The sequence below is a fragment of the Salvelinus sp. IW2-2015 genome, unplaced genomic scaffold, assembly GCF_002910315.2.
Source record: "Salvelinus sp. IW2-2015 unplaced genomic scaffold, ASM291031v2 Un_scaffold1756, whole genome shotgun sequence".
In the NCBI taxonomy this organism is placed as follows: Eukaryota; Metazoa; Chordata; class Actinopteri; order Salmoniformes; family Salmonidae; genus Salvelinus; species Salvelinus sp. IW2-2015.
Window position 1 is genome coordinate 79,968 of NW_019943137.1, and position 11,487 is coordinate 91,454.

At 49.1% G+C, this 11,487-nt stretch overlaps 1 protein-coding gene across 1 annotated transcript in view; it reads right to left on the reverse strand.

Annotated features, from left to right (window-relative positions):
* Window positions 1–9,737, reverse strand: part of LOC112071880 (collagen alpha-6(IV) chain-like) — a 52,742-nt gene extending 43,005 nt beyond the window's left edge. Inside the window, 12 exon segments of the mRNA XM_070439551.1 lie at window positions 377–484; window positions 594–663; window positions 916–969; window positions 1,154–1,198; window positions 1,470–1,532; window positions 1,731–1,799; window positions 2,708–2,752; window positions 2,862–2,927; window positions 3,190–3,245; window positions 3,460–3,503; window positions 7,742–7,830; window positions 9,672–9,737. Of these exon segments, the coding sequence (XP_070295652.1) occupies window positions 377–484; window positions 594–663; window positions 916–969; window positions 1,154–1,198; window positions 1,470–1,532; window positions 1,731–1,799; window positions 2,708–2,752; window positions 2,862–2,927; window positions 3,190–3,245; window positions 3,460–3,503; window positions 7,742–7,830; window positions 9,672–9,737 (775 nt within the window).
* Between the last annotated feature and the right edge of the window lie 1,750 nt (window positions 9,738–11,487).

The window sequence follows — 11,487 nt, forward strand, 5'->3', positions numbered from 1 at the left end:
GAGAGAGGAGAGGAGGAGAGAGGAGGAGAGAGGAGGAGAGAGGAGAAGAGAGGAGAGGAGAGAGGAGGGGAGAGAGGAGAGGAGAGAGGAGATGACAGGAGAGGAGTAGGGATGGAAGAAAAGACAACAGAAGAGAAAAGGGGGCGGGGTACAAAATGGAACAGAAGAAGGTTTGACTTATCTTGCAGGTATTAGTTTTGTGTCTTGTGGAAATCAGAGGTGTTTGTGTGTCTGCTATGTGTGCGTGCATGTATGCATGTGTGTATCTACCTGTAAGCATGTGTGTGTGTGTGTGTGTGTGTGTCTGCGTGCCTGTACGTGTGTTTGCATGTGTGTGTGTGCATGCATCTAGATAGTGTATGTGTCTCGGTGTTACCATCGCCGAAGGAGTCGCCTGGTCGTCCTGGTTGTCCTGGAAACCCTGGAGTGCCAGCGTCACCTGGTTGGCCGGGGAAGCCGTCGATACCGTTGTCACCTGGTGCTCCTGCAACCAATCAGAGGGGATTGTGGGTATCATTAATACAATTCATTATTTTCATGATACAGTACATAAMATGTGTGTGTGTGTGTGTGTCTGTGTGTGTGTGTGTTACCTTGAACAGCCAACCCTTGTGTGTCTGCGTAGATGGGGGGTCCGGGAGGCCCCTGTTCCCCCTGGTCACCCTGAAAGACAGACAGAGAAAAACGAAATATGTTCACTTTAGCACCCCCTGCTGGCAGACTGGTGCCTAGTAACTCAACCCTAAACCCTCTCAGAACAAGACTGCGTACTAGGGCTGCCCAATTCGTATCTTTATCTACTAATTTGTCTTTTGACCAATCAGATCAGCTCTTGGGCTGCCTGTTCAAGGCAACATTACCTGACATTCAGTTTGTAACAAGTACTGTACACAGTCATGCATTCACTTGGCTTACCTTAGGTCCACCGTAGCCTGGTTGCCCGGGGAACCCTGGACTGCCTGTGAATCCCTGTGTGGGTGAGAGATGCATCAGTACATTGGTTCATTCATCTGATCATCCATTTATAAATCAATTCATTATTTAGTTTAGGTGTGTGTGTGTGTGTGTGTGTGTGTGTGTGTGTGTGTGTGTGTGTGTGTGTGTGTGTGTGTGTGTGTGTGTGTGTGGTGTGTGTTGTGTGTGTGTCCCTTACGGGTCTTCCTGGAGATCCGGGAGGTCCATTAAAACCAGGAGGACCCTGCCAAGAGAGAATAAGAAAAAAGATGGCCGCCAGAGAATAGTTTAGAGTCCAGAATCCCAAACAGCATAACATCCCTCTGGGTGTGTAACAATAATAAACAGTTTGGCCTGGGATAGAGGGGGTTTCCACCAGATTTCTTATACCAATCATTTTCTTTCAAATCAGTGAAGGGAAGGGAAAAAAGTGCACACTTTGGGAGGAAGGACAGATAATGGGGACTCTGAGGTGGTAGCAGATAATCTGACATAGAAGGAGGGGAGGAGCTTACCCGTCCCCCTGGATACCCCAGAATTCCATTCTCTCCCTTCTCGCCAGGATAGCCAAAAGGACCCTGACAACAGACGTATGAGTCGAACATTTATAACATACAACTGCATCCTAAATGACAACCTATTCACTAGTAGTGCACTACATTTGACCAGCAGGGCCCATAAGGCTTTGGCCTATAAGGCTCTTTTGCTCAGCCGCAAAGAGATATTCAATTCTATAAATCTTTATTGTCCCCAACAGACAAGACAGACACACTTACAGGTGGGCCGGGTCTACCAGATGGTCCACGTACTCCTTTGTAACCCCCTTCCCCCTGAGAGAGAGGGGAGAGAAGAGAGAGAGAGAGGGGAGAGAGGGGAGAGAAGAGAGAGAGAGAGGGGAGAGAGAGAGGGGAGAGAGGGGAGAGAGAAGAGAGAGAGAGGGGAGAGAGGAGAGAGAGAAGAGAGAGAGAGAGGGGAGAGAAGAGAGAGAGAGAGGGGAGAGAGAGAGGGGAGAGAGGGGAGAGAGGGGAGAGAGAAGAGAGAGAGAGAGGGGAGAGAAGAGAGAGAGAGAGGGGAGAGAGGGGAGAGAGGGGAGAGAGGGGAGAGAGAGAGGGGGGAGAGAGGGGGGAGAGAGGGGAGAGAGGAGAGAGAGAGAGGGGAGAGAGAGAGGGGAGGGAGGGGGGAGAGGAGAGAGAGAGAGGGGAGAGAGAGGGGGGAGAGAGGGGAGAGAAGAGAGAGAGAGAGGGGAGAGAGGGGAGAGAGAGAGGGGGGAGAGGGGAGAGAGAGGGGAGAGGGAGGAGAGAGAGGGGGGGGAGAGGGGAGAGAGAGGAGAGAGAGAGAGGGGAGAGAGAGGGGAGAAGGGAAGGAGAGGGGAGAGAGAGGGGGGAGAGAGGGGAGAGAAGAGAGAGAGAGAGGGGAGAGAGAGAGGGGAGAGAGGGGAGAGAGAAGAGAGAGAGAGGGGAGAGAGAGAAGGGAGAGAGGGGAGAGAAAAGAGAGAGAGAGAGGGGAGAGAGAAGAGAGAGGGGAGAGAAGAGAGAGAGAGACGGGAGAGAGGGGAGAGAGGGGAGAGAGGGGAGAGAGAGAGAAGAGGGGAGAGAGGGGAGAGAGGCGAGAGAGAGAGAAGAGAGAGAGAGAGAGCGAGAGGAGAGAAAATATATAAAAGGAGTTAACCAAAGGAAGTGGAACTCCCGGGCTGTCCTCACTGGAGGAAGAATCAAGACGGCATCTTTCAGGAAAACCAAAATAAACACATCACCTGGTTGGCCGGGGAAGCCGTCGATACCGTTGTCACCTGGTGCTCCTGCAACCAATCAGAGGGGGATTGTGCGGTATCATTAATAACAATCATTATTTCATGAACAGTACATAACATGTGTGTGTGTGTGTGTGTCTGTGTGTGTGTGTGTTACCTTGAACAGCCCCTTGTGTGTCTGCGTAGATTGGGGGGTCCGGAGGCCCCTGTTCCCCTGGGCACCCTGAAAGACAGACACGTAGAAAAAAACGAATATGTTCACTTTAGCACCCCCGGCTGGCAGGACTGGTGCCTAGTAACTTCAACCCTAAACCCTCTCAGAACAAGACTGGTACTAGGGCTGCCCCAATTCGTTATCTTATATTACTTATTTGTCTTTGGGACCAATCAGATCAGCTCTTGGGCTGCCTGTTCAAGGCAACATTACACTGACATTCATGTGTTAACAAGTACTGTACACAGTTCATTGCATTCACTTGGCTTACCTTAGGTCCACCGTAGCCTGGTTGCCCGGGGAACCCTGGACTGCTGTGAATCCCGTCTGGTGGGTGAGAGTGATGCATCAGTATTGGTTCATTCATCTGATCATCCATTTATAAATCAATCATTTATTTAGTTTAGGTGTGTGTGTGTGTTGTGTGGATGTGTGTGTGTGTGTGTGTGTGTGGTTGTGTGTGTGTGTGTGTGTGTGTAGTGTGGTGTGTTGTGTGTGGTGTGTGTGTTGTGTGTGTGTGTGTGTGTGTGTGGGTGCTTACCGGTCTTCTGGAGATCCGGGAGGTCCATTAAAAACCAGGAGGACCTGCCAAGAGAGAATAAGAAAAAGATGGCCGCCAGAGAATATTTAGAGTCCAGAATCCAAACAGCATAAATCCCTCTGGGTGATGTAACAATAATAAACAGTTTGGCCTGGGGTGAGGGGTTTCCAACCAGGATTTCTTATACCAATTCATTTTCTTTCAAATCAGTGAAGGAAGGGAAAAAAGTGCACACTTTGGGAGGAAGGAAGATAATGGGGACTTCTGAGGTGGTAGCAGATAATCTGACATAGAAGGAGGGGAGGAGCTTACCCGTCCCCCTGGATACCCAGAATTCCATTCCTTCCCTTCTCGCCAGTGATTTAGGCCAAAAGGACCCTGACAACAGACGTATGAGTCGAAACATTATAAACATACAACTGCATTTCCTAAATGGACAACCTATTGCACTAGTAGTTGCACTCTTTGACCAGCAGGGCCATAGGCTTTGGCCTATAAGGGCTCTTTTTGCTCAACCGCAAAGAGATATTCAATTCTATGAAATATTTATTGTCCCCAACAGACAAGACGACACACTTACAGGTGGGCCGGGTCTACCAGATGGTCCTACGTACTCCTTTGTGACCACACCTTCCCCTTGGAGAGAGGGGGAGAGAAGAGAGAGAGAGGAGGGAGAGAGGGAGAGAAGGAGAGAGAGGAGGGGAGAGAGAGAGGGAGAGAGGGGAGAGAGAGGAGAGAGGGGGGAGAGAAGGAGAGAGAGAGGGGAGAGAGAGAGGGAGAAGGGGAGAGAGGGGAGAGAGGAAGAGAGGAGAGAGAGGGAGAGAAAGAGAAGAGAGAGAGAGAGGGGAGAGAGGGGAGAGAGGGGAGAGAAGATAGAGAGAGAGGGGAGAGAGTAGGGGGAGAGGGGGAGAGAAGAGAGAGAGAGAGGGGAGAGAGAGAGGGAGAGAGGGAGAGAGAAGAGAGAGAGAGGGGAGAGAGAGAGGGAGAGAGGGGAGAGAGAAGAGAGAAGAAGAGGGGAGAGAAGACGAGAGGGAGAGAGAAGAGAGAGAGAGGACGGAGAGAGGGAGAGTGGAGAAGGGAGAGAAGAGAGAAGAGGGGAGAGAGGGAAAGAGAGGCGAGAGAGAGAGAAGAGAGGAGAAGAGAGCGAGAGGAGAGAAATATATTAAAAGGAGTTAACCAAAGGGAAGTAACTCCCGGGCTGTCCTCACGGGGAGGAAGAATCAAGACGGGCATCTTTCAGCGAAAACCAAAATAAACACATCAAAGTATTCTAGGCAAAAGGAGGAAAAAGGCTTTCATTGTGGATGACAACAATTATAGTTGGGACACTGGGGGAGGGGAAGGGGACACTGGGGCGAGGGAGGGGACAACTGGGGAGGGAAGGGGAGAGGGAGGGGAGGGGGACACTGGGGAGGGCGATGGGAGGGGATAGGGGAGAGGATTGGGGAACACGGGGAGGGGAGGGGGGATAAGGGAGAGGATGGGACACTGGGGAGGGAGGTAGAGGAGGGGATTTGGGACACGGGGGGGGGGGGGGGATAGAGGGAGAGCATGGGACACTTGGGGGGAGGGGGGGGATATGGGAGAGGATGGGAACTGGGGAGGGAGGGGTGTAGAGGGAGGGGATGGGACACTGGTTGAGATGGGGAGGGCGATAGAGGGAGGGATGGGCCAGGGAGAGAGGGGCTCCAGGAGCCAGCAGCGAGCCAAAGGAGCCAGCTATAGGTGAAGTGGGGGCGACGTTCAGGTATAGTATCACAACCACCCTTCCACCCCCCACCACAGCTTGACTCCACGCAGGATGGAGCCCTCAGTACTGGGTTAGGAGCGGGTCAGCTACCCAGGCCCTTCCTTTCTGGAGCCTGGGAGCTTTTTGAACTTGTGTTTCTCTCATCACAAAACCTCAGGTCCCTTTGTCTCCTTTAGAAAGCCCACAAACTCCACCCACTCCATTGACCAAGGGCCTGCCTGGGGTCTCCCTGCGGGGCCACATCGCCCTGTGTAACGTAACAAGAAGAGAGAGTTTTTGACATGGCAACACATGGGGGTGATGAGAGAGGAGGGGTTTGGACGAGGCGAGGAGGGGAGGGGTTTGGAGGGGAGAGGAGGGGGCGGGTGGAAAGGGGGGGAAAGGGGGGAGGGAGGGGTGGTTGGAGGGAGGGGGAGGGGTGGTTGCGAGGGGAGGAGGCAAGGGGTGGGTTGGAGGGGAGGGAGGGATGGGTGCGTTTGGAGGGAGGAGGGAGGGGTGGTTGGAGAGGATGGGAGGGAGGGGTGGTATTGGAGGGGAGGAGAGGGAGGGTGGTTGGAGGGGAGGAGGTAGGGTGGTTGGAGGGGAGGAGGGATGGGTGGTTGGGAGAGGAGGGAGGGGAGGGGTGGTTGGAGGGGAGGAGGGGGTGGTGAGGGAGAGGTGGTTGGAGAGGCGCAGGAGGGAGGTGGTTGGAGAGGAGGAGGAGGGTGTGGAGGGAGAGGGAGGGCCGTGGTTGGAGAGGAGGAGGGAGGTGGTTTGGAGAGGAAGGAGGAGGGGGGGTTGGGTGGCGGCGTACGGCGTTGCAGTTGTTGTTTTTCGGGTGAGTTGGAAGGACGGGGGTGAGGGCTGATTTAGAGGGGGGGGGGTAGTTTGGAGGTACGGACTGTATGTGACCTAGGAGGGTGGTAGCGTAGGGGTCGGGGTTCGGGCAAGGGTGGAGATTGGCGGGTGAGGGGAGGGAGGGGTGTGGGGATATGGAGAGGCCAGTCACTCACACAAGTAAGAAAAGCCATCGCACAAATACTGTATCACTATCATTCATTATGTCATCCACAAATACCGTGTATCACTATCATTCATTATGTCATCCACAAATACCTGTATCACTACCATTCATTTATGTCATCCACAAATACCTTATCACTATCATTCATTATGTTCATCCACAAATACCTGTAATCACTATCATTATTATGTCATCCACAAATACTGTATCACGAATCATTCATTATGTTTCATCCACAAATACCTGATTCACTATAATTTCATTATGTCATCCACCAAATACCTGTTATCACTATCATTCATTATGTCATGCCACAAATACCTGATATCACTATCATTCATTATGTCATCCACAATATACCTGTATCACTAACCATCATTATGTCATCCACAATACCTGTATCACTACCATTCATTATGTCTCCACAATACCTGTATCACTTACCATTCATTAATATGTATCACAAATACCTGATATCACTACCATTCATTTTATGTCATCCACAAAATACCTGTATCACTATCATTCATTATTGTCATCCACAAGAATACCTGTATCAACTATCATTCATTATGCATCCACAAATACCTGTATCACTACCTTCCATTATGTCATCCACAAAATACCTGTTCACTATCATGTCATTTATGTCATCCACAAAATACCTGTATCAATATCATTCATTATGTCATCCACAAATACCTGTATCACTATTCATTATTATGTCATCCACAATACCTGTATCACTATCATTCAATGTCATCCAACAAATACCTGATTCAACTATCATTCTTATGTCATCCACAAAACCTGTATCACTATCATCATTTATGGTCATCCACAAATACCTGTATCCACTATTCATTCATTATGTCATCCAACAAATACCGTGGATCACTACCATTCATTATGTCATTCCACAAATGACCTGTATCCTACCATCATTATGTCATCCACAATACCTGTAATCACTACCATTCATTATGTCATCCAGCAAATACCTGTATTCACTAAACCATTCATTATGTCATCCACAAATACCTGTATCACTATCATTCATTATTGTCATCCACAAATACTGGATCACTATCATTCATTATGTCATCCACAATACCTTATCACTACCATTCAATTATGTCATCCACAAATACCTGTATCCACTAATCATTCATTAATGCTCCATGCACAAATACCTTGTATCACTATCATTCATTAGGTCATCCAAATACCTCTATCACTATCATTCATATGGTATCCACCAAATACCTGTATCACTTATCATTTCATTACTATTCATCCAACAGCTGACAGTACAGCTTGTGCGTTATTAGCATCACCACAAGCAGGAGGACATCAGTCTGACCAGATGGAGGCAAGTCAACATCAGTCCCAGCCATTGACTCACATCACCAGTGAAATTAACCGCTCACCTCCTGCAGTGTTTTCTGTGTTTTGGACCCCCCCCCCTGTACTAGTCTCCCCCCCCCCCCTCCCCCCCCTTCTTCACCCCTCCTGCTCCTGTCGTGTACCTTATCTCCTTGTGTAGATAGTTGGTAATAGATGAGCTACTAGAGGGCTCGTCGCCGGGCCGCTCGGGTCCGGGTGGGACCCGTATGCCCTGGTGATTCAGAGGAGAACAACTTGTCAGTCAGTCGTTATCACCCAATTCAGACCAGAGATGAGGAGGTTGGAAAATCAAAAAATGTTGACACAAATATATGTATTGAGATAGAATGTAAAATAAATGTTGAGAGGCAGGGGGGGGGGGAGGGGGGGGGGGGTAAAGACTAGAAAGAGCGAATGTGGAGAGAGAAAGAGAGAGAAAGGACCAGCGAGAGAGAGGGATAAAGGAGGATGAAGAAAGAATTCCAGGCATCCTCCTAATATTCTCCACCACCAGCCTCCACTGATACTGGTGAAAATTTTTAGGTAAGGTGGTCAGTGGAAAACTAGAGAGAGAGGGGGATGAGGGGGAGGTTAGGAGGAGATTGGAAGGAGGGTGAAGTTCCTGTTTCATTGGAGAAAGGTGGGGAGAGATGGAAGGAGGGGTGGAGGTCCTCGTTACATTGGAGAAGGTGGGGAGAGATGGAAGGAGGGGTGGAGGTCCTGTTACATTGAGAAAGTGGGGGGAGAGATGGAAGGAGGGGTGGAGGTCCTGTTACATTGGGGAAAGGTGGGGAGAGATGGAAGGAGGGGTGGAGGTCCTGTTTCATTGGAGGAAAGGGGGGTAGATGGAAGGAGGGATGGAGGTTCCCTCTTTAATTGGAGAAAGGTGGGGAGAGATGATGGAAGGAGGGTGGAGGTCCGTTTACATTGGGAAAGGTGGGGAGAGATGGAAGGAATGGGGTGGATGAGGTCCTTTACGACATTGGTGAGAAAGGTGGGGAGAGATGGAAGGAGGGGTGGAGGTCCCTGTACATTTGGAGAAAGGTGGGGAGAGATGGAAGTGAGGGCGTGAGGTCCTGTTTCATTGGGAGAAATTGGGTAGGTAGAGATGGATAGGAGGGGTGGAGGTCCTGTTATCATTGGAGAAAAGGTGAGGGAGAATGGAGGCACGGGGTGGAGTTCCTGTTACATTGAGAAAGGTGGGGAGAGATGGAAGGAGGGGTGGAGGTCCTGTTCATGTGGAGAACAGGTGGGGAGAGATGGAAGGGGGCCGGTCTGACATTGCGAAAGTGGAGATGAGGGTGAATGAGGAGAGGATTGTTCAAAGCCTCACCAAGATGAGTGACAATCAGCACAAGAGGTCAGACAGGACAAACCACAAATCCTGCATTTCAGACACATGGCACGACATCACACACGACACACACACGCGAACAGCCCAACAACAACCCCCACACCACCCAAAAAAACCCACACACAGACACACAACACGACACACACAACACACACAACACACACAACACACACAACACACCACGACAACACACAGCACACCACCACCCACACACAACACGACACCACACACAGCACACACCCGACCATGCTAGAAAACGCTAACTGGCTCGTCTTTTAGTTTGATGTGCAAGTGAGGAAAGGTTACTGATACAGAAGTGTGAATTATGACTGTATCCCATATGGCAACCTCTTCCCAGGGCCCATTAGGTATAGTCAAAAAGTGGTGCACTATATACGGTATCACATGGAAAGCAACACTGAATGTCATACATTTCTAAAGTCTAAATCTCTACACGTTTCCGTTCATAGTGTGTTTATGGTTGAGTGGAAAGAGGTGAATAGGAAGCATAAAATGTATAAACTGATATAATTCAATTACTGTATCAAATCGATCGTGATAAGAGGCTTACATGTATGGATATTGGCGGGTTACTTTCTAATTTGTGTGTAACGGTGTGTACAATCTACTCGGAGAATGCCCTCAAACAAATTAACCAGGTTAAAACAAAGTAAGACTAGTAGAAATAGGAGGGTGTGTGTTTTTGTAACGATGAGTACCTTATCTCCTGGCTTCCCCCGGAGGAAGCCTGGTGGGGCTCCCCTGAAACAAGGTGGGTATTGCATTTGGAAAACATGGGCCTACATGGGGCATGGCATTATACCAGCATGAGTGTCACGGTAGGAAGGTCTACATTCAATGTAAGTCTACTGAAACCAAAGTTTTCTAACGGGACTAATACATATCATGTTCTCAATATAACCTAGACTAAAAGGAAAGAAATACATTTCAATTTTTCACATTGTTAGTCATTTAGCAGACGCTGACGTTAGTGCTTCTATCTTCAGATAACTAAGGTGATATGTAGGTGGGACAACCACATATAACAGGCGTAGGATAACATTTTACCTCAATAACATAGCTGTCCAGTAGAGGTCAGAGCTAGAGAAGGGGGTCGGTTCAGGTTGGGGTGGGGGGGGGGGGGGGGGGTCAAGTGGACGGTGCCTGACCTGTTTCACCTCTACAACCAAGTGATTATTATTATTTGACCATGCTGGTCATCTAATGAACATTTGAAAATCTTGGCCCATGGTTCCGTATATTGAACCTACGCCGCAACAGCCAGAAGAGATTGGCCACCCCTCATAGACTGGTTCCTCTCTAGGTTTCTTCTACGTTTCTGCTTTCTAGGAGTTTTTCCTAGCCCACGTGCTTCTAATCTGCATTGCTTGCTGTTTGGGTTTCGGCCTGGTTTCTGTACAGCACTTTGGTGACATCAGCTGATGTAAAAGGGCTCTAATAATATACATTGCATTGATTGATGAAGTGAAAGTGCTGGTTGGATTAAGAGACATAATATATATATTTTGTGGGGATGGGGGGGGGGGTGGGAGGGTGAGGCATTTAAGGATAACTGTAGAAGAGAGAAAGGGTTTGGGTGGGAGGTGAGGATGAGGAGGATTAATTAAGATGACTGTTTGGAGAAGAAAGGGTTTCGGTGGAGGTGAGGAGGAGGACTATTTAAGATACTGTTAGAAGAGAGAGGGTTTGGGTGAGTGAGGAAGGAGGGAGATTATAAGATACTGTTTTGGAGAGAAGGTTTGGTGTGGAGGGTGAGAGGCAGGAGGATTATCTTAAGATACTTTTGAAGAGAGAAGGGGTTTTGGGTGGAGCGTGAGGAGGAGGAGGATTGATTTAAGATCTACGTGGTTGAGAGAAGAGGGTTTGGGTGGGTGGAGGTTGAGGAGGAGAGGATATATTAAGATACTGTTGGAGAGTAAAGGGTTTGGGCGAGGTGAGGAGGAGGAGGATTTTAAGATACTGTTTAGAAGAGAGAGGGTTTGGGTGAGGTGGAGGAGGAGGGAGGATACTTTAAGATACTGTTGGGAGAGAAGGGTTTGGTGGCAGGTGAGGAGGAGGAGGAGGATTATTTAAGATTACTGTTTAGAGAGAGAAGGCTTTGGTGGAGCTAGATGAGGAGGCAGGAGGAGGTTTAAGAACTTAGAGGTGGTGGATGAGAGAGAGAGGAAGTTGGTTTAGAGGGTGTGAGGTGGGAGAGGGATTATTTAAGATACTGTTTGGAGAGAAAGGGGTTTGGGTGGAGGTGAGAGGAGGAGGATTAAAGATTACTGTTTGGAGAGAAAGGTTTTGGGTGGAGTGTGAGTGAGGAGGAAGGAGGATTTTAATATCTGTTAGATGAGAGAGAGAGGGGTTTGGGTGGGGTGAGGAGGAGGATTATTTAAGATATCGTGTTTGTAATATGAGAAAAGGTTTGGGTGGAGGTGAGGAGGAGAGGATATTTAATGATAACGTTTGGAGGAAAGGGTGTTGGGTTGAGGTGAGGAGGAGGAGGAGGAGGTTTAAGATACTGTTAGA